The sequence below is a fragment of the Peromyscus californicus genome, unplaced genomic scaffold (genome assembly GCF_007827085.1).
Source record: "Peromyscus californicus insignis strain IS unplaced genomic scaffold, ASM782708v3 Scaffold_10__1_contigs__length_136768540, whole genome shotgun sequence".
Classification (NCBI taxonomy): domain Eukaryota; kingdom Metazoa; phylum Chordata; class Mammalia; order Rodentia; family Cricetidae; genus Peromyscus; species Peromyscus californicus.
Genome location: NW_026294391.1, coordinates 100081439 through 100105253, shown reverse-complemented (window position 1 = coordinate 100105253; position 23815 = coordinate 100081439). Strand labels below are relative to the sequence as shown.

The 23815-nt window shown below is 41.2% G+C and overlaps 1 protein-coding gene across 2 annotated transcripts in view; it reads right to left on the bottom strand.

Moving 5' to 3' along the window:
- Window positions 1-23815, bottom strand: part of Il13ra1 (interleukin 13 receptor subunit alpha 1) — a 60986-nt gene that overhangs the window by 18139 nt on the left and 19032 nt on the right. The window contains exons 4-9 of one of the 2 annotated variants that reach the window (XM_052738115.1): window positions 22545-22665; window positions 13169-13353; window positions 10287-10438; window positions 3813-3878; window positions 3411-3543; window positions 207-303 (exon numbers count right to left, since the gene is read on the bottom strand). In XM_052738115.1, coding sequence (XP_052594075.1) covers window positions 207-303; window positions 3411-3543; window positions 3813-3878; window positions 10287-10438; window positions 13169-13353; window positions 22545-22665 — 754 coding nt within the window. The remainder of the gene's footprint in view (window positions 1-206; window positions 304-3410; window positions 3544-3812; window positions 3879-10286; window positions 10439-13168; window positions 13354-22544; window positions 22666-23815) is intronic. The other variant, XM_052738116.1, reaches the window with a different exon arrangement.

The window sequence follows — 23815 nt, the reverse complement described above, 5'->3', positions numbered from 1 at the left end:
TGCCAGAGCAGTGCTATGGGAAATTCACTTGATGTTTCCTTTACCACTAAAATGGGCACAATGATTTGCCTGTCATTTCGGCAAAAGTCACACGTGATTGCAATTGTGCAAAAAATACAAGGCAAACAATCCGCCAGCATAAAGAGTAATAAGCATAGAACCCAGGCTAGCGGGAACTGTCAAACCTGCCTGGGCAAGTGACTTACCTTTTCAGGTAAAGAAGAAGGACAGTGATTGCCCCTGCAACAATGACTGGAATGATGAGTAACATAGTTATGTAGAATGTGGAGTTCGGCTCCTTACCTACGCAATAGAAAGAAAGCAAGCGCGAAGACATGAGATCTACAAGCTCTTTTTCGTAATGAAGCAGGCGACAATTCTATTTGCTAGTGAGAGCAGATATTTCTTTCCTATGCCTCAACCCATTTTCCTCAAATTCTTCAATTATCTTATAATAGTTTGAACAATTATCCTGCTCTGGTGCCTGAGCTTTCTAGATGAGTAAAGACCTTAAGGATTGTTTGCAACCAGGGCATCCTAACTTGTTTTAGACAGTATTAAATAAAAATTCCATATCTATTAACTCTATTCACAGTGACTGTCCTTTCTTTCCTTTTTTGTTTGTTTTTTGTTTTGTTTTTGTTTTTCAAGACAAAACAGGGTTTCTCTGTGTAACAGCTCTGTCCTGGAACTCGTTCTGTAGATCAGGCCAACCTTGAACTCACAAAGATCTGCCTGCCTCTGCCTCCCAACTGGTAGGAAAAGGCATGCACCACCACTGCCCAGCTTGACTGTCCTTTCTTACTGTTTACTTAAAGACTTACTATCGTACTTTCCTACTGCCCACTACTGAATACTTAAATTCTAACAACTACCACCATTATGATTCTTAAAGATTGTCTCTCCTCTGTGTCTGGTACCATATCAGGTGCTCTGACATGTTTATCTCTTAGCTATTCTATCTGCTAGACAATATTATCTCAGATCTGTGCAGGAGATACGGCTCAGGCAGGCTTCAAATATAGACCTGTCCAATTCCAAACTCTGTTTTTCTACACCTAACACATGGAAGGCGACTTATCTATTTCTAGGTTCATCTTTCCCACAAGGGCATAGGGGATCTAGAAAGCATCATCAGGACCTAATGTCTTTGTTTTAGGGAACTTCCTAAAATGACCCCAAATGATTTCTGCCTCCCAGTGATCACACTCTTGTATACTTGTATAATCCTCCTTTTTGACATGGGCTGAAATAACAGAACAGCACCAGTGCTGGTCTCTTATTTCCAGTATAAGTGATGGTGGACCATGATTTTCACAAAGCTGTTCTCTTACATACCCTTTCTTGCTAGGAATGTTCACCTGGGGAAGCTGATTTCTATGTCAGAAGGAAGCCCTGTAGAGAGGCCTAAGGGGACAGGGAACTAAAAAAAATATATTTCTATTAGTTTCCTACTGCAGCAGATTATAGAAAGCTAGATGCTTGAAAAAAAAAAACAACAAAACTTTTCTTTCACAGTCCTGGAGGTAAAAAGTTCAAAATCAAGATACTGGCAAGGCCATGCTCCTTCTGAAGGCTCTGGAAAATAATCTCCCACTTTCCTCCAGCTTCTGGTAGCTAGCTCCCACAATCTTTGGAGTTTCTTGGTTATGGCTACCTTACTCCAGTATCCTCCTCCATCTTCACACGACTTTCCCCTTAGTGTCTCTCTGTGAAACCTTCTCTTCTTCTTTTCTTCCCCTTCAGTATGCCTAGAAGTGGGATACTGAAACGGGATACTGGGATACTCTCCAGTCTCTGTCAAGCCTTTGGATGAGATTACAGTCCCACCTGCAGTCCTAATGCAACTGTGTGTAGCCGCTAGCTAAACTACACTAGTCTCCTGACCTAGAGAAACTGGAATGTGGGAGGTGTCTGCTATTGTAAACTATTAAAGTTTGGTGTCAATTTGTTTTGTTTCTGGGTTTTTTTTATTTTATTCTTGAGACTGAGTCTCACACTGTAGCTCAGGCTGATTTATGATTCACCATGCAGCCATGGCTGGCCTCAAACTCATGCCAATCTCCCTGTCTCAACCCCTTGAGTACTGGAATTACAGGTATTAGCCACCATTCTTAGATAGGGTTGGTGTACTTTGTTCTGTAACAACAGATAACTAATACAACCATATCTGACATACAGCTTGTTCAGTCTCTCAATGAATACAGAACGACATTCTTCAAAAACCCATTCCTGTTTAAAAAGTCTCATTTTGGTTCTATATTGCCCCTAGTGGCCACCAAAAGAAAAGACAAGTTCCTCTTCCACCTAGCAATGATTTAAATATAGGAATTCAACAGCTATGCCTTCTCAAAGTTACTTCATGTACAGTTCCTTAGCCATTTTGAGGTTCTTCAACATCCTCATTACCCTTTCAATGATAGATGCCAGTCAGTCATTGTATCTCCTACAATGTGATGCTGCACACACAGAGTGGGAAAGGTGTTCCCACATATTCTGTGTGTGTGCGTGTGCGTGTGCGTGTGTGTGTGTGTGTGTGTGTGTGTGTGTGTGTGTGTGTGTGTTTGCATGTCAAGTGCATATGTTTAAGTAGGTAGGAACTAGAGTTAATGTCAGGTGTCTTCCTCTATTGCTCTGTACCTTATTTTTAAAGACAGAGTCCCTCACTAAACCTGGAGTTCACCAATTCAGCTAGATTAGCCAGCAAGCCCAGGAATCCTCCTGCCCCTATCTCCTGAGTACTGGGATTACAAGTGTGTACCACCATCCTAAGCTTTTTGGAAGTGGGTGCTAGGGATTGAACTCAGGTCCTCATGCTTACTTTACCAAATGAGCCATGTCCTCAGCCCTACTTCATACTTCTAATGGGGACGGACCACTGACGCCCCACCCTACAACACTATCCATATGACCTGGGAGCTACACCAGCACTATGATCCAAGACTGCACATGCATTTCCTCTGGAATTCAACTCCACAATTCAAACAGGTCTTTCTCATCCTTTATTTGAGCATGGCCTGCTCAGCATAGCTACTAACACGGTTTATCTTTATTAAATACCACCAAGACACTCCTGAGTCTATCAACTAGCATCCAGGAGAGTTCTCTGGCATGGTACAACCTGAAGATTTGATGGTGCCTGCCTTCTGTGGTTTTGTTCCAGTTGCTGATAAAGATAGAGATGGGGCAGAGGTGAGGATAACACCCTGTGGATTGTGGTCTCCCAAAGAACTGTAGGTTGTCCATTAACCCTGGGTGATTTGACAGCAATTAAATGGAAAGGAAATGTGCATTGTAAATACTCTCTGTCATCAAGAAAGAATGGCAGCCCCTTTCGCGATCGATTTTGTGCTTCCACTTAGTGTCCAGCCCTCACTGTTTTATACTGTAATAACAGTGTGCTCTCTTACCTATACTCAGCGCTTCGCTCCAATTACTCCACAGGTGATTGTCATCAAAGCATAACTTGTTTGTTTTGATTCTTACTCTGACTGTGTAGACAGTGTCAGGAAGAACACCAGGGAGCATGAAACAACTTGTACCCTTCGATATAAAGTAGAAATGCACAAAAAATATTATCAGTTTATTCCCTTTAGCTCTGCTGTTGAATTATAATAATTGGCAAAATTCTGTATGTGATTAAGACTTGGATTACAATTCAGATTATCTGACTTTGACTCCTGAAAAACATTGGCAATATCCCACAGAACAAAACAGTTTGCTTTTCACTGAGCATTTCAAATTTACCTGACCTTTCCCACCCCCAGTTACTTGGTGTCCAAGCCCAAATAACAAAAGATGAATTTACTGACCTCCATGTTTCTTTCAGATCCTGAATTCTGGCATTTGTCTTCTTCAACCTTGAAAAAAAATGAGTTCTAAAATTTAAAAAAAAATGTTTTATGTTTTTTAGCCACTTCTAACAAGCTTTCCTTACATCCTGTGAAAAGAACATGTGGGCTGGAGAGATGTCTCAGCAGCTAGTAGCACTTGCTGCTCTTCCAGAGGACCAAAGTTTGGTTCCCAACACCAATGTTAGGCAGGTCACAACAGTCTATAACTCCAGCTCCAGGAAATCTAACGCCTCTGGCACCTTCATTCATATGCACATACCTGTACAGAGTCACACATATCACACATAAATAAAAATCATACAAAATTTAAAGAAATAAAAGAGAAATGTATACAGTGGAGAAATGCTGCTCTTTTTATTAAGCAGTGCTGTGTATATTACATGTCCCTGGGAATAAAAAATTCTTTCCCTATACCTCACACTATTCACGAGACCAAATTCAAGTATGCTGCAGATGTCAATAAATGAACAAAGAGACTGGGTAGACGTCTCAATGGTTAAGTGCTCACCATTCAAGCACAAGGACTAGAGTTCAGATCAGCAAAGCACATGGAACTCTGGCTGGGTGGGTGTGGCATCCACCTATAATTCAAGCTCTAGAAAGATGGAGAAAAAGGATTGTCCCTAGTAATATGGAGACTAGCTATATCAGTGAGCTCTAGGTTTGACTGAGAGAGTATCATTTTCAATGAATAAAGTGGAAGCACAATAAAGGATGATTCCCAAAGTCAACCTCGAACCTCCATACACATGCAAACACACGCCCACACCACACATAAATGAACAGGAAAAAAATGAAAAGATATAAACACATAAATATAGCAAGCCACCAGATGAACCATCTTTATAACTTTGAAAGAGGAAAAGACATTAAGCAGCACCCATGAACCATAAATAAATATTTTATAAAGTGTTAAAACTGAAATCCACAGTCGGGCGGTGGTGGCGCACGCCTTTAATCCCAGCACTCAGGAGGCAGAGCCAGGCAGATCTCTGTGAGTTCAAGGCCAGCCTGGTCTCCAAAGAGAGTTCCAGGAAAGGCACAAAGCTACACAAAGAAACCCTGTCTTGAAAAACCAAAACAAACAAACAAACAAACAAACAAACAAAAAACTGAAATCCACAACCTATTAAGGAAACAAGCATGAAATGCAGAGAAGAAAACATATGCAATCTCTAACAAAGGCTGTGAATACATTTGTCCTCTACATATTAATGGAAGACAGCTCAATAGAAGAACTGGAAAATGACCCAAAGAGGCAATTCACAAGAAGGTATGCACACGGGCAATAAATATGAAAAAGTTCTTAACTTCATTGGTCATGAGGGCACTACAAATGAAATAGAAACAACGATATACACACCTCCTAGACAATAACAAGTGTTGATGGGTCACGAGGTGCCTGCAACTCTCAATTTCTGTTAAATGTATAGATTGGCAGAAACATTTGGAAAAATTGTCGTTTTCTACTAGAGGCAATCATACATAACCTTTTGATAGCCCCCACCCCCGCATAAACAGAGGCATGACCACAGAGATTTATGCTCTTATGCACCAGGAGACAGGCATACAAATGTTTGTAAACTCTATTCATAATAGCTTAAACTGGAAACTTGCCAAGTCAGTGAGAAAATCCATTAGTAGTAAGTGATACAGTCACACAAAGGGATGCATATAATGAGAATTAACCATCTACAACTATTGGGAAAATCTTGTAAACTTTATGTTGAATGAAAGAAGACAAGCCCAAAAATATGTTCTGGCATTGGTGTTATAGTGGTGAGCATAGCTGCTGTCCAAATATGTTCTCCATAACTCTATTTATAGAAAGAATTTGTTGGTTGAGAGAGAGAAAGAGACATACAGAGACAGAAACTTGCTCCATTGCCTAGGTTGAGCTCAATCCCCTGAGCAAGCTATTCTCCTCTCAGGCCTCTGAGTAGCTGGGACTAGAGACATGGCTGGCATGCCTGAGAAAGCTTAAATGGTGACAACAAAACAAATCTAGAAGATTAGAAGTCTTGATAATAGTTTTCCCTTAGGAGTATAGCACCTAGAAGAGATAATGAGGGGGCTGCTACGGTGTGGGCTACACAGGTAAAATTCATTTCTGAAGCTGTTTGGAGAAGTACATGCCTATAATTTCAGCACTTGGAAGGCAAAGGCAGGACGGCCAGGAGTTCGAGGCCAGCTTCAGCTACACAGTGAGCTTGGGACCAGCTACATGAGACTCTGTTTGCTAAAAACAAAAACAAAACAAACAAACCAAATAAATAAAAGTAACTTATGGAAAAAATGTTGACATGTACATCATGACTTACATACTTTTTTCTAGAGTGAATTATATTCCATTACAAAAATTTTAAGCTGTTTATTTAATATATTTGTCTGAGTGTATGTATGTGCACCATCTATGGGCAGAGCCAGCAGAGGTCAGAAGAGAGTGTTGGATTCTCTAGAAGTTTCTGACAGTTCTGATCCTACCATGTAGGGGTTGGGAATTGAACACAGGTCCTCTACAAGAGCTTAACCACTGAGCCATTTCTTTACCCTCCTTTACAAATTTTTAAGAGAAACTAGTCTCCCTTGTTGAGAGCCTAAGAAATAAATTTGAATTTTTTCAAAAACAGTCCAAAAAATCAAGCATGAAAATCTGTTGCTTAGTCTTAATAGTCAAACTTCTAAGAAACATTTTAAAAACTTTTAATAATTTAGTTTTATTTTGTGTGCCCTTGTGTTCTGGCTACATGTGTGCCTATGTGAGGATGTTGGATCTCCTGGAACAAGAGTTACAGACAGCTGTGAGTCGCCATGTAGGTGTTGGGAATTGAACCCCAGTCCTCTGGAAGAGCAGCCAGTACTCTTGACCGCTGAGCGATCTCTCCAGCCCCTGTCAAAGAAACTTTTAAACATGGAGCAAAGACCACAACACACCACTATTAATTTGGCACTCAATGCCATTCACTAAATAGTCCATAGCAGCATTTCTGAAGAGCTAGAAGGCCACCAGGATGAGGAAAGACTATTATTTCAGTAGTTCATACACAGGCAGAGAAAAAGCAGGTGGCCTCAGTGTCCTATTTCTGGAACCACTGGCCTTCTGGGAAATCACAAGTGTCAAGTGCCACTTGAGAGATCAAGCTGTAGACTGATGTCACTTCTTTCCTGGACTATTTCCCAAACATACGAATGCCAAAGCCAGCAAATCACTGTGTAGATTAAGTCTGGGCTCTTGTTCCACTGTAAATCCTCATGTATGGGTCAGCAGCTGCTCTTACCTCTGAGAGGGGGAAAACAAGGGCACAGAGTACCCAGTAGACTGTTTCCAGGGAAGGGGTGGGCATGGAAAACAATTCCTACCTTATTTCAGGATTCTGTTCTAAGCTACCTCTGACTATAACCCACCCACCCCCATATGATGGTAGGAGTTCATGATCCAGTTTACCCATTCCCCCGGCCTGCAAACCCAACAAACAACTCCTCAAGTAATCTTTCGGAAAGAAAAAGAAGGGGCTAATCAGCAAAGCTCAAAATTAGCACACAAGGAGCTGATGACATTTTAGGGAGGAAGCAGCTGGTGAACATCTGCTTAAAGAAAAGCATTAAACTCAAGCACATAAACAGAGTAATTCCAAATAGACTGTAGTCGGTCTATGTATATAATGTCCATGGTGTACATGTTTTCCTTAGTTCAGAAGTTCTGTACATCCATACATATATGTATATATAAATTCAACAAGACTTTAATTAGTGTGGTTTTTTTTAAGGACTAGGGATTGAACCTAGGCAAGGATTTTTCCGCTGAGCTATAGACTTAGCCCTTACTTAATGATGATTTGTACATAGTATTGTATCAAGTAATCTTACTCCAAGTTGAAGACACAGAGACTAACCTCTGAGGTCATATTGACTTAAAAGCTGTGTGAAAGTTACTTAATCTTTCCTTCAGCCTTAGCTTATCAAAAAAGTGTGTTCCAATAATAATAATTTCATGAGTTATTATGAGCTACTACGTCAGAAGCCCTTAGATGAGTATCTTTGTCGCATATTCTAGACAGTTGATAAATGGTAGTTAGTACTATTATGAGAAGTAGTAAGGTGATCTCCAGTGGTTAAAAACACACACTTGGGGTTAAGACTTTTGCTTCCATCTTTTTCAGTTTTTATTTTACACATGAGCATTTTGCCTGCATGTATGCCACATGGTGCCTGCAGAAGCCAGAAGATGGCATCAAATTCCTGGAACTGGAGTTACAGCCAGTCTGGAGCCACTACGTGGGTGCTGAGAATCAAACCCGAGCCTTCCAGAAAAGCAGCCAGTGCTCTTAACCACTGGACCATCTCTCTAGTCCCTTTTGCTTAATCGTGACTCTATCCTTTACTAGAAATATGGCCTTAGGTGTAACTAAACTTTCCCAATGTAAACCAGGGCTCAAGGCCAGGCAGTGGTGGTGCACACCTTTAATCCCAGCACTCAGGAGGCAGAGCCAGGCGGATCTCTGTGAGTTCGAGGCCAGCCTGGTCTACAGAGTGAGTTCCAGGACAGACTCTAAAGCTACACAAAGAAACGCTTGTCTCTAAAAACCAAAAAAAAAAAAAGGGGAAGGGGGCTCAAATAACAGGACATAGGTCCCTGTGCTTAGTGTGATTTCTAAATGAGAGTATTAGGAGAAAGTACTCACTAATATACCTACTAAGTAGTCAGCATTCGGTGCATAGAAGCTGCTGTTAGTATCAAGAACAGAACAAAGTCGACACTATCCGATGCCTGCTGTATACTTTCAGTGGAGACAAGAGGCATAAGTGTGATCAGGTTTTAAACAGCAGGGCATAACTGAGAGGCTAAATGAGTTCAGAGAAGCAGGACATGTCTCAGCATCTCACACAGAAGCATCCGGGGAGGGGAAAGGTTGGAGTGATCAAAATACTCACTTTGTTGACTAAACATCCTCTTCTCCCCCATACAGAGATCATTGCTTTTCGTATGGGGACACCATGCTTTCTAACACTAACAGTCACTTCATATCACTACACAGTTCCATCTGCAAACACCCTGAAGGACCCTGTTCTGCTGTGGAGCTGGGCACTCTCTGTGGCGTTAGAGAATATCAACACTGACTTACTTTAGAAAGCATTTTGAGGGTTCCATCATAAGCTAAAACAACTGGACCCAGAAATTTTACCCATGTGCAAGATACCAGGCTCCTTTAAAAGCCTGGTTAAAAAACACACTTTAATACAGAACTTCTAAAACGCAAATGTACAAACGACCCAGGCAGGTAGCAAACAAGAGAGTGAATGGTACACTCTCCGTGGTCTTGAGGCGCCACCTTATGGAAATACACACCTAGAGTAGTCTGATTTTAAATCTGGACCCAAAAGAGGTTTTTTAGATATTATATGTAGTGTGTGCCCACGGATGTGCACACATGTGCATGTAGGTGTATGACTGCTATGGCATACATGTGGAGGTCAGAGGAAAACTTTGCAGGAATTGGTTCTCTCTTTCTACCCATGTGGATCCCAAAGACTGAACACAGGTCATTAGACTTAGCAGCAAACCATTGGGCTATCACACCAGCCTCCCCCTCTGATTAAAATTTAATAGGCAAAGAAACAAAATCTCCCAAGACTCTATAAAACTTTAAATCAAATAATGGGACTGATGCCCTAGGGTTACACCATATTCTGCTGAAGGCCCCACAGAGACTTCTAATTTGTATGTCTTACATTGGTTTTTGGACAGCAGACATGTGTGTAATCCAACAAACATTGACCATTCCAATTTGACACATGGCTGCCCCAAACTCCAAGAAAACAGAATGTCTTTTCCAAGGCATCTACACACCTGCGTTATTTTTATCTCTGCCTATTACTTAGACATCTTTCCTATCATGTTTTGGCCACACCTGCCCCCTCTGTTTTCAACCACATGTCAAGCTCTTTATTGACTCAGTTTTTTTTAAATCTGCTGTCCTTTCTAACCCCAATTCCTCATATATCTAGCTCCTGCTAAGCATTCTGCTCTCATATCAAATGTCATTATTTTATGTGACTTCCCTGCCTAATACTTCCTCAGGCCCATCTAGTCATTCTACTTATTCTCCTTTCTTTCTTTTTTTTTTTCATAATACTCACACTGTGAAATTAGCTTACTAATTCACATACATTTTCCAATCAGCAATCTCCATGAAGAAGAAAAAGAAAGAGAGAAACATGCTTGTCTTACAGCTGTAGAAAGCAAAGGTATCTGGTACATGACAGCCAATAGCAATGCTTTAAGCAACTTAAACTCTGTAGTCAATACTACTGTAAACCTTCAAAACTTGCAATATGCCTTCTTTTTTATTTTTATTATCATCATTATCTGTTGACAAATGTTAAGAGCTACATTTCATTATGATTTGAGTGATATAATCTACGAAAACTCACAGAGAAAGGAGACTGGAGTTCAGTCTGACTGCTATTGACTTCTACTTCAGAAGATAAGCATCTGCTACTAAAATTCTGTGGATTCTTCCACTGCACGAATAAGGCATCCTTTTTGAAGAAAAGATGTTTAATATGTGGAGGACCAGGTTTCACTGAAAGATAGAAGAAAGAAAATTAGTTTCTACAAGTTTATTAAATTACATGTATATAAGATATGATTATATATGTAAACTGGATAATGAAGGTTCACAAAGTGAAATCAAAATAGGGCTGATAGCTTTTAATGGCTTCACATGATCTGATATAGAGTTTGAGAATTTCTGATTAGCCACAATTAGCAGAGGAAGTGTATTTAAAACTGCCCAGTAAAATGGATTTAAGGATAGCCTTTGGGGTTATCTGGTAAATGACATGAACTCTGATCTGAGTCTAGTCAGCAAACAGTCAAGGTAGAATCAGGACATCTAGCCACCACACGGAATAAAGAAAAGGAGTTCTTGGTGCAGATGTGCTTCCACTACATGGGTAAGAAAATACTGGTACAAGAGGCTTCTCTAGCTCTCCCTCACTGATGCCAATCCAAGACCACAATTTCAAAAATACTCTGCTCTCCATTGTAGGCTGTAACATGGCTGCACTTTGAGAACATTTTGTTAAGCAAAACAAGCCGATCTAGAAAAGACAAGTGCTACGACTGTATTCATGTGAAATGCTAAAGTAGCTATAGTCAAAGAGACAGAAAGCAGAAGAGTGCTGCTAAGAGCTGTGGGGAAGCAGAATTAATGTTTAATAGTATAATAGCACCTTTGCATGATGAAAAACTTACAGATGCTGGGCAGTGGTGGTACACACCTTTAATCCCAGCACTTGGGAGGCACAGGCAGGTGGATCTCTGTGTGTTTGAGGCTAGCCTGGTCTACAGAGTGAGTTCCAGGATAGCCAGGGCTGTTACACAGAGAAACCCCGTCTCAAAATGAAAAAAAAGAAAAGAAAAAGAATCTCTTGTAGAGATCTGCTGTACAGCAATATGAATATACTTAACACTACTGTGTATGTAAGATGATGGTGGTAAACTTAGCATTGTATGATTACAATCCCAATTACATTTTTTGAAAGCATTAGCAAGTTCAGATTACTTTTGCAGGTGTGAACTATGGTTAAGAATAAGGAACAGAGCCGGGCGGTGGTGGCGCACGCCTTTAATCCCAGCACTCGGGAGGCAGAGCCAGGCGGATCTCTGTGAGTTCGAGGCCAGCCCGGGCTACCAAGTGAGTCCCAGGAAAGGCGCAAAGCTACACAGAGAAACCCTGTCTCGAAAAACCAAAAAAAAAAAAAAAAAAAAAAAAAAAAAAAAAAAAAAAAAGAATAACGAACAGAAAATAATGAGTAATTAACAGAAAACATAGAGGCCAACTTCTTGTCAAGAAGAATTTTTATGTCACCATTAATTCCAGAAAGAACAGTAAAACTTTAAAACCCTTCCTAAGACAGTCTGCCAAACAAGAGGAAGGACAGCTTTACTTCAGTCACCCCCATGTGATAAACTAGCCTGACCTCACTCTCTTGGCCTACAAACTAGGCTGCCTTTGGTCCCCTGCTACAGTTGACTTCCAAGACTCTCTGGAGGAGTGGGAAGTAGTGTTCTGCTTACAGATTTAGACAAGTCTTTGTCAAATTGTGCCTATTTCTTTCTATTAATCATCCACTTCTCATTTAGCCAGAATCTGAGCTCCCTTGTAGGTTACTACAACAAGCAAACCAATATACTGACATTATTTTACTTTGGAGATTTACAAAATGCCTTTAGATGCCTCATGTCTTTTGGCTCTTAAGGGAACGATATATTCCATTTTACAAATAAGGAAACACTCAAAAAGGGTCTATTTGCCTTGGCAAAAGGAGGTGCTAAGTCCTCAACCAAATACGTGTTGTTCAAGCCTTGTGCTGGTTAATTTTGTCAAGTTGAAACAAACTGGAGTCACCATTGTAGGCTGTAACATGGCTTGAAGAGGGACTGTCTCTATCAGATAGACCTGCAGGCACATCTGTAAGGACACTTTGTAGATTGCTGATTGATGTGGCAGGATCTAGCTCACTGTGAGCAGTCCCACCTCTGAGTAGGCTGAGCAAGCCAAAGGGAGCAAGCCAGTAATCAGCCTTCATCCATGGTCTCTGCTTCAGTCCTTCCTCCAGTTTCCTGCCTTGAGCTCCTGCCTCAGCTTCCTTCAATAGTGGTCTGTGACATGGAAATGTAAGACAAATAAACCCTTTCCCTTCCAAGTTGGTTTTGACCACTGTTTTATGAAAGTAACAGAGAGGCAAACTACTACTGGCCTGTTAGGCAATACAGTCAGATATGGTTGGCCTACACATTATAACTGATCAATACAGGTGCCACATGAAGTTAAATATTTTGAATATGCTGGTGAGTGTATAGTTCAGTGGTAGAGCATTGCTTAGTATTCGCAAAGTCCTGAACTCAATCCCCAGGATTATGAGAAGTATTCTAGTAATACTCCTGAGGAGTTTTTCTAGCCAAAATATTATTCAGGGACTATATGATCAGATGAGCATCTCCTCCAGAGGATCAAAGTGAAACAAGATCTTTGAGTTAGACAGCCCAGGTTCCAATCTTGGCTGTACAATTGTTTGTCCTAAGTCTCTGCCTGTTTCTAAGTCAACAAGAAGAAAAGTATGTGGTACTCACCATTTCCAATTTGCTTCTTGAAAACATCTATCAAAAAAAAGCTTATATAAATGCAGTCTCTTGTTTCAGGAAGATCTTCAGACTGAAAATTATCATCTTTAATTATTTGTTTTAACTGTTCAAAATATGGGACAACCTTTTATCCATGTTGTCCAAGAGGGCTTTGAAAACTTACCATAGGAAGTTAAAGACACTATTTTGTAGGATGGCCTAATTTTCCCAGCATTATCCTTGACCATTATTTGAATTCTGTGCTGTTCAAAATTGGAATCTACTTTAGTTAGTTTAAAGGAACAGCCAATGCGTTGACCTTCTCTATAGATGTTTTCACACTGAAGAATTTTTCCCAGGCTCTTGTACCTACAGATAAAATGAGACAATGCTCTGTGTTATTTTGAACACAGGGTCAAGAGACAAGGGTAGTCATTTTTTTAAAATAGCTGAAAGAAATGTCCATGAAAAGCAATATATGCAATAAGGCATGAGTGTTTTTTAAACGCCTATTTTCTAATGTGGCTCATTTCATATTCTAGAAAAGATTGTCCTCTGATGACAGACATTGGTATTCACAATAGCCATGGGCACTGGAATCCTGACCTTCCTCTTCTATATGAGGGAAGAAGTTCTGAAGCCAGGATGAGAAGTTTTACCCCTTCTGAAAATGCAAATATACTGAACCCCAACGGTTCCCCTCTGTCCACTCTGCCTCTTCCTTCCTTGCTTTCTTAGATGGTTCCCCTCCTTCTTCCCTGCTCCCAGGGGTGGGGAGTCATAATAACATTCTTCTCTACTTCTGTTTTATGTGTGTATGTATGTACCCGTGTGTGCTCACAAACGCATGTGGAGGTGAGAGGGCAATGTTGGGTGGTTTCCTCTATTGCTCTCCACTTTGTATTTTGAGACAGGGTCTCTCACTGAACCAGGAGTTTTGGTTACATTTACTGACTAGCAAGCTCCAGGGGTCCTTCCATCTTCTCTACCTCAGTACTAGAATTAAAAGCATACACCACTACACCTAGCTTTTTTTTTAAATGTTGGTGCTAAGGATGTGAATGCAAATCCTCATGTTTACAAGGTAAGCAGTATACCAAAACTCAGCACTTCACCTTCTCTACTTCCAATTTCCCTATCTACTCATTCTGGGGAATTCCTAAATCTGACCATTCACCTCGGAATTCTTCTAAGATTTCATGTTTTGTTTGTTTGTTTGTTTGTTTCACACAGGGTCTTGTTGTATAGGTCTAGGTGGCCTGGAATTCACCATGCTTGCCTGGAAATCACAGAGACCTGTCTCAAGTCTACTGAGTGCTGGGATTAAAGGCATGCATCACCACCCTGATCATCCCAGACTTTAACCATTCCATTTGAGTGTTTCATTCTTCCCTCTTGCCTCAGAGTCACTGTCTGAAGACACCATATGTACCCTCTCCTCCACCAAATTGCCATTTATGCCAATCTTTCCATTTCTTCCACTCTGAGCTCATTTTCTCTATGTTCCTTAGATACTTTGAAATGATGTTTTTTCCTTTTTCTCTATATCCTATCACCAAGTTCTGTTTGCCAATTTTCTTGGAGTCTCATCTCTGATATTCCCACTGGCCACCCCCTAATTCATGATCTCACTGTTTCAGATCATATTTGGCCTCTATGACCTTCATTATTAATGCCCTCCCATTACTGCCAGATCAACATTTGAGCACACAAGGGCTTTCTGAGTGTCCACTCTACCATTAGGCTTTCATAAGTGGTACTGTTGGCATCCTAAATAACATTTCATCTCTCCACATACCTTCCCAAGTGACCATGAGCACCTAGACAATGGATAGTGTATTCATTACATTCTCTCCCTCCTCTCTGTCTCTCTCTCTGTCTCTCTCTCTCTGTGTCTCTCTGTGTGTCTCTGTGTCTCTCTCTGTCTCTCTGTCTCTCTCTGTGTCTCTGTCTCTGTCTCTCTCGCCCCCTCTCTGTCTCTCTCTCTCTTTCTCTCTCTCTCTCTCTCTCTCTCTCTCTCTCTCTCTCTCTCTCTCTCTCTCTCTCCAGCATCAGCTATCAGAGAACTCTGTTTTTTTAGGAACTGGTACAAGACAGGGTCAAGTCTTACATCATCTGCCACAGTAGGAGTTATGCAAAGGTTCTGTAGAAAAGGAAGATCATTTTTAAAAAATGAACAAAGAACAGACAGTCTCAAACCCTTGACCTGTAACCTCAAACTTATCTGTAGTTTTTCCTGAGCTCAGCAATCAGAACTCTGACAGAAACGCAAATCCTACTGCAAATCAGGGGTTTTTTAAAATAATGAAAATGTAATATATTTACTCCTACAAACACTACAAGGAAGTGTTTTGATACAGAACATGTCTTTCAAGAGTCAGTTCATCTCTTCATGTTGCTGTTCTTATTGAGACACAGGGTCTTGAAGGCCAGGCTGGCCTCAAACTCCCTCTGCAGTCAAAGACAAACTTGCACTCCTAGGGTCCTCCAGCCTCCACTACCAAAGTTCTGGGATTATAAGCATGTGCCACTATGATCACCTAAAAGCACAAAATCTTTCCTCTTAGTTAGAAATCTCTATGGATTATAAAAGAAAACTTTTAAAAATAAGTTGTGGTCATGAGTTGTTTGGGGATTAGACAGTCTTGGAATGTTTTCCAACCACAACAGAAACTAAAGCTACTAATGACATTTTTCTTGCATTACAAAAGCTAGTGATAAATGTGACTTTTAAAATATAATGAAAGGAACTCCTGTGATGTATAGTCTTTTAGGTTCATCTTTCATTTTGTTCCCTCAACAGTTCATAGATACTCGTGGACTCTGAAAGTGATTAATGCAGGGGGGGGGGGAATCCCTAAAATTGATCAAGCTGGCTAAACTGGAGCTGTTTTAGGTCAGGCTCTTTCCAATACCAAAGTACCCTGTTGGAACACAAGTCACTGCTCTGGGGTTGCAAACAATGATTTTGAACTCAAAAAACAACTCCCCAATAGGGGACTTAACGGGCTAGGGGAAACAGTCTGGCAATTTGTGCAATGTGTGGTCTACATGGGTACGTAAGCCATTGTTTATGTTTGCTAATCAATAACATGTCTGGACTCCCTTGACTTTGGGGTTTTGATTGAAAAGTATCAATATGGGGGGATGAAGAGGAGGAGGCATGGGCAGCACTGAGTGCTGACCATACCTCCAAGAGAATGCAAATAACTAGCAAACACTAGTATGTGCAGCCCTCACAAAATGCCATGCTGACCATCAGTCACTGTTGCAAGCACTTTTCATATAACAGCCCTCAACAATCTTTGGAAGTAGTTATTATCACTTTCCCCACTTTACAGATGATAAAACCAAGGCTCAGAGATAAGAAAGGATCATTGTAAGTAAGGATTGGAATACACACATAGTCTAACACTAGAATGAAGAAGTTGTTGGATGGAGAGAGCAGAAGACATGGGGCAACACTGTAAAACAGAAAAGCACCATCCAATGCAGCAGTCACTTGTGACCACTGGAATTGGCTAGTGATATTGAGTTACTAAGGTTTTCACTTCATTTAATTAAATTGTAAACAGCCTGTGGTGGTTTAAATGAGAATGTCCCCCAAAGGCTCATATATTTGAATGCTTGGTCCCCACTTGGTGGAACAGTTTGGGAAGGGTTAGGAGGTGTGGCCCTGCTGGAGGAGGTGTGTCACTGGGGGTAGATTTTGAGGTTTTGATTACCCATGCCATTCCCAGTTGGCTTTCTTTCTGTCTTGGAGTTGAGGATCAAGATGTGAGCTCTCAGCTACTATTCTAGTGCCATGCCTGTCTGGCTGCTGTCCCACCATGATACCATGATAGTCATGAACTCTAACCCTCTGGAACTGTTAGCCCCAAATTAAACACTTTATTTTATCAATTGTCTTGGTCATAGAGTCTTAGCACAGCAGTAGAAAAGTAACTAAGACACAGTCATACATAACTAGCATCTCCTGTATTGAGCAGACCAAGGACACACTACATATACTATGGAGAGAGCCTCTGTCAAATTACCAGCTCCAGAAATACACTGACAAGTAGTAGTATCTTTGATACCTGGCCACTATGGTATCAGTAAACTACCACTTTCCAGATCACTTCTTGAGCCATGTCCAGTTATAGATTGTGCCTTGCCAAAAGGTATCAACGTGGGGCTGAATACCAACAGAAACACTATCTGCTGTCAACCTAGACAAGAGCCTGCATCATCCAAGAGAAGAAGAATGCTTTTCCAAATTAATCCCAAGAAGACTGTCTTAGGGTTTCTATTGCTATAAAGAGACACCACGGCAACTCTTATAAAGGAAAACATTTCATTGGGGCTAGCTACAGTTCAGAGGTTTAGTCCTTTATCATCATGGCAGGACATAGTGGCATGCAGACTGACATGGTGCCGGAGAAGGAGCTGAGACTCCTACATCTTGATCCACAGGTAGCAGAAGCAACTGTGTCACACTGAGCGTAGCTTGAGCAAAGGAGACCTCAAAGCCCACTCCCACAATGACATACTTCCTCCAACAAGGCCACACCTACTCCAACAAATCCACACCTCCTAATAGTGCCACTATCTATGGGGGGGCAGGCATTTTCTTTCAAACCACCACAGGAACACTGTATGGTCTGCACTGAGTCTTGTGTTTTGCTAGCATATCTCCAGGGCATGGGCACCTCCCTATTTCTCCCTTTTTCTCTTCCTAGATCTCCAAGAACTAGTTTGCCCCAACTGTAAAAGCTGGATTGCTTTCCTTCACAGTCTGTCATGAAATAAGGTAAGTTTAAGACCCTCCCAACCCTCTTTCTAATCCCCTCCTATAGACACATTTCTAAAGGATTTCCCTGTGGTTCCAATCTAATAACTCTGGGGTTAATAGCACAAGAAACATAGGGATCTACCAATTCCTAAGGCATCTTTAAAGCCTGTATTAACAGCTCTCTATGGCTTTCACTGCAGCACAGAATCAGGAGACTCCTAGAAGCTTAATTCCGTTTGTTTTCCTTTTAGCACCTCTTGGGGAGCCAGATGTATTCAGTCCTTTTTTCACTCCCGAACTATAGAGATCCTGCAGTGCTTATACGTCTAAGTCCTCACCCTATCCCTGAATGTTCTCTGCTTTTGGATTGCACCACGAATGCACAAGTGATTTATGGAACACCTACGTTATGTGTCAAGTACTGGGAAAAACACAACACAGCCCCTGCTCTCAAAGGAGACTGCAGCCTGGAGAAGGGAACTACCACTAAGTAAACAGGAAATGACGATGCACTGTGCAGAGCACTATGACATGCAAAAGTACTACTGGGGCTATGTCTTCAGACTTGAGAGGTCAAGGAAGACTTTCTGAAGAGGAAATTGCCTCTTAGCTGAGCTGAGGACAAACAGGAGGCATTAGGTCAAAGGGGAAGGTGCAGACTATGAGAAAAGGTAGAATGTTCCCATTATTCTCTTTAAATATCCCTGTTTGAATATCACTATTCTGTGTATTGAAGAGTCAGTGTGAAGAATGGAAATAAATTCAATGTAGGCTGTAAGAGGGGCAGAGGTCCAAGGAGGGGGATGAAACAGGCTAGACAGGTTGACAGTAGCCAGGTGATAAGGGGCTTTGTCTGTCATGTTGAAGAAGATGGACTTTACCATAAAGGTACAAGAGAGCCACACGAGTCTTACGAAAAGAGAATTTCAATAGGTACCAAGAATGAGCAAGTGAAACTGCAAAACCTCCAATGAGAACTTTTACACAGAGATAGGGGTTTGGGGAAAACAAACCTACAGAATGGAGCACATGATCTTCGGACCGCCTGCCTTTACCTGTGGTGTGTCTCAATCTTATCGGGCTGACCCTCCCACCCAAAGGGGAGGAGAGTGAGTGCAACTCCCCAGGACATTTAGGGGGATTTCATTCAACAATTCATGGGATTTGAGGAGGCTGATATGCCGAGCCTGGTTTGTAGAGCACACACACTATGTGTGTGTGTGTGTATATATATATATATATATATATATATATATGTATGTATATTGAAATATCACATGGTAGCCCATAAATATGAATAATAATTTTTATGTATCATTTAAAAATAAATTTAAATGAAAACACCATATGGGGCTTTTGCACTCTGTTTCATTATCTATACCCATGAGTGTTTTAATATACAAATATTTTCCACGATGTAGTCAGGCAAAATGGTCACTCCAAGATGATTTTGTTCCCTTTTCCGAAGGTCTCATGCATGTTGGGCAAGTGCTCTACCACTGAGTCACGGCCACAATGTGATATTCCAGGGCATTTATCTTCAGAAGTCTGAGACAGGGTCCCACCCATGCCTTTCTCTCAGAGCTGTTTTATCAAACGAGTGAGTAGAGCGAGGCCAAGTAGAGGACAGATTCCCCAAGGCCAGACTCTTCTCTCCATCCAGCTGTAACAGTGCCTAATATCCTTGCCCTGGTTAGATTCTGTTTTTGTCAACTCGACATAAACCTAGCCATATCTGGAAAGAGGGAATCTCAACTGAAGAATCGCTTCCGTCAGATTGGTCTGTGGACAAGGCTGCGAAGCATTTTCTTCATTAGTGACTGGTGAGGGAGAGCCCAGCCCACTGTGAGTGGTAACACCCCTGGGCAGTGGTCCTGGCCTGTGTAAGAAAACAAACTGAGTGTGGCAGGGGGAGCAAGCCAGTAAGCAGCACTCCCCCATGGTCTCTACCAGGTTCCTGCTTGAGTTCCAGCCCTGAGTTTCCTCCAAGATGGACTATAAAGTGTAGATTAAAATGCCCCCCCTTTTTTTTGTTTTTTTTTTTTGTTTTTTTTTTTTTGGTTTTTCGAGACAGGGTTTCTCTGTGTAGCTTTGCGCCTTTCCTGGATCTCGCTCTGTAGACCAGGCTGGCCTCGAACTCACAAAGATCCACCTGCCTCTGCCTCCCGAGTGCTGGGATTAAAGGCGTGCGCCACCACCGCCCGGCTTTTTTTTGGTTTTTTGAGACAGGGTTGCTCTGTGTAGTTTTGGTGCCTGTCCTAGATCTCACTCTGTAAACCAGGCTAGCCTTGAATTCACAGAGATCCACCTGCCTCTGCCTCCTGAGTACCGGGATTAAAGGCATTTGTCACCACTGCCCAGCTAAACTGTAGGTTAAAATAAACCCTTTCATCATTTTTATACAGAAATAGAACCCCGACTAATACAATCCTCACAACTGATAAGGAGATAGAAGATGGTGGGTAGTACGTACAGTAACTACAGTTCTAAAACCAGTAGGGCTATTAGAGCCCACAACAGCTAATTACACATTTCAAAGATAGGAAATGAGTTTGAAGGCTTTCAGCACACAGAAATAACAATATTTGATGGGCTGGAGAGATGGCTCAGAGGTTAAGAGCACTGGCTGCTCTTCCAGAGGTCCTGAGTTCAATTCCCAGCAACCACATGGTGGCTCACAACCATCAATAATGAGATCTGGTGCCGTCTTCTGGCACACAGGCATGCTGTATACATAATAAATAAATCTTAAAAAAAATATTTGAGGAGAGAGATGTGGTAATTAGCATGACTTGATCACTGCACATAGTATATATGAGCCAAATTATAATACAATATTCCACAAATATGTACAAATATCAATCAATAAAAGTCTTCCAGGCCTTTATAAAGAGTAAATAAACCTGCTTTAAAACATCCTCCAATTTCAGCCAGGCATGAGGACACAAAAGTATTGCCACAGTTTGAGGCCAGCCTGGGATACACAGTGAGCCAGCCTAAGCTACAGAATGAGAAACTGTTTCAAAAACAAAGAAAGGAATGCAATATGTGTATGTATGTAATATGTATGTATGTGAGGATATATACTATATGGCTCTCAGGAGAACTGTGCTGCTATTTTAGAAGTCCATTTTATATGATATTTGCTGTAGAATTTCATTCTAGTGACATTCTTGAAATAACAAAATTATATAGATGGAGGACAGATTAGCGAGTGGTTGCCAGAGACTTGGGAGAGGGGAAGGAAAAGGAAGATGGGATGCAGGAGATGGGTGTGGCTATGAAAAAGCAACTGGAGGGAACTTTGTAGTGGTGGAACTATGTGATAAACTTGCATAGGACACACACGTACATATGAAACTGCTGTCATGTGGCAAGACTGTAGATCGTGTCAACACTAATTTTCTGGTTTTGATATTGCTTTAGAGTTTACCACTGAGAGAAAAGGAGTGAAAGGAATACTGGGGTCTTCCCATATACATGCTGCAGTACTGTGTGGATGGGCACTGTAAAACAGGAAGTCTTTTTAAGTAGATGTATTTTCTACTCAACTGTCTATTCTTCTTGTGGTGCTTTTGGTCATTTGTTTCTTGTTTTTTAAGAGTGGAATCTTTTTTTCCTTTTTATATTTTTTTAAATTTCTTAATACATTTATTTATAGGTATTTATTTATTTAGTGGGAGGTACACATGTTATGGAGCACGTGAGGAGGTCAGAGAACAACTGACAGGAGTCACCATGTGGATTCCAGAGATCAAATTCAGGTCCCCAGGCTTGGCGGCAAGTGCCTTTTACCTGCTGGGCCATCTTAATAATGGCCCTTTCCTTTTTTTTTTTTTAAATTTTTTCAGATTAGTTTTTAAGTTACCATACCAAGTAATGGGTTTCATTATGAATTACCAACCCACTGTGTGGTGATATTGTGTCCCCCTAATATATTGTGCACCCTAATAAACTTATCTGGGGTCACGGAACAGAACAGCCATGAGATAGACATAGAGGCCAGAAAATGGTGGCACACACACCTTTAATCCTATCACTTGGGAGGCAGAGATTCATAGGGTCTCTGTGAGTTCAAGGCTACACTGGAAACAACCAGGCATGGTGACACACACCTTTAATCCCAGGAAGTGATGGCAGGAAGCAGAAAGGTATGTAAGGCGTGAGGACCAGAACTGCAGGCTTTTACGTTTTTAGGCTTTTAGCAGCAGTTCAGCTGAGATCCATTCGGGTGAGGACTTTCAGTCTGAGGAAACAGGATCTGATGAGGAGTTGTCGAGGTGAGGTTGGCTGTGGCTTGTTCTGCTTTTCTGATCTTTCAGCATTCACCCCAATACCTGGCTCCAGGTTTGTTTTTATTAATATGACCTTTTAAGATTTGTGTTACACTACTGCCCTTATAGAAAATAAGAGGCCCAGTAAGCCATGACATTTGCAAGGCTTTGGTAGTTCTTTGGTTTGTTGATTAGTTTGTTTTGTTTTGTTTGTTTAGTTGGTTGGTTGTTTTTGAGACAGGGTTTTTCTGTGTAGCCCTGGCTGTCCTGGAAATAGCATTGTAGACCAGGCTGGCCTCGAACTCACAGAGACCTGCCTGCCTCTGCCTCCCGAATGCTGTATTTAAAGGCATGCACCACCACTATCCAGCCAAGGCCCTGAGTTTTATCCCTACCATCACATATAAAAAACCAGGCTATTCTTTTTTAAAAATAAGATTGACTCCAAAGGCTCCCAGCACAACCACAATCAGTGTTCCAGTTAATCTGCTGTACCTGTGATACATACTCACCAGTAGTAAAGAGTATAGTTTGTGTCAGGGCTTGCGTTCTTTCCAGGGAGCCAGGAACACTTCATATAGCTTAGGTTGTGCCAAATGCACTGGAGCTCAGTAGCGGCAGACTCAGGATCACCTAGAACATTCAGGCAAGAGTCCTTGTCATGGAAAGTAGGTAACAGCTTAACCCCTAATCTCACACCCATTTTATTCAGAGGTCACTCAGGACAGGAAAAATACAAATATGACTGGTTCACAGCTTTCTTTCTCACCACTTTATACGAAGAAAGCATCTTTTGTATCTCTAAAGGAACCTTACTCTTCTTCTAACTATAGAAATTGGTTAAGTCAAATAATATTTCAACCATATGCCCTGACTATAGAATAACTAAATGAATATAAAAATACAAATGACCCCTATATTTTACCATTTTTAATATTTGTTTTTAATTAAAATATTATCATATCACTTGCCCCTTCCCTTGTCTTCCTCCAACACCCCCATCTCCCCCTTGTTGCCCTCAAATTGATGGCCTCTTTTTCTTTGATTATTATTGTTAAGCTGGCATATGTGTGCATAAATATATAAATACAACCAGCTAAGTCTGTTTTGGTTGCTTGTGTGTATATGATTTCAGGGCTAACCGGCTGGTGTTGTTTGTCTGCATATATGTATGTGCATGTGAGAGTAGGTACCTGCACAAGTCAGAAGCATCCAGTATCCTGGAGCTGGAGTTAGAGGTGGCTGTGAGCAACCTGACATGGATGCTCAGAACCTAACTAGGGTCCTCTGGAAGAGGCAAGCCTTTTATAAAGACACAATTAACCTACCTTTCTTCTCATCAGTACTGACATCTGGGGAAGTTCTAGGGAAACATAAGCATAACTAAGCTTTAATAGTTGTTTGTTGTATGCTGTGGTTTTAGGTGTTTTCTTCCTAACTCCCCTCTTTTTGGACATGGTTTTCTAAGTAGCCTAGGATGACCTGGAACTTGTCATGGAGCACAAACTGTAATCTTCCTGCGTCATCCCCGAGTACTGGAATTAGAGGTGTGTATCACCAAGATGGCTGTCTTTATCTTTTGGTATTCTTTGATGTGTTACTCTTTGTTATTCTGGCTGGTTTTTAAGATACTGGCTCAATCTCCTGGGTCCAAACAATTCTTCCTGTCTCAGCCTCCCAAGTAATGTGACTATCAGCACATGCCACCACACCTGGCCTGAAATCATTCTGATGTGACATCTCTCTTGATAAAGAGGTTTCAGTTATCATGTCTCTACATTAA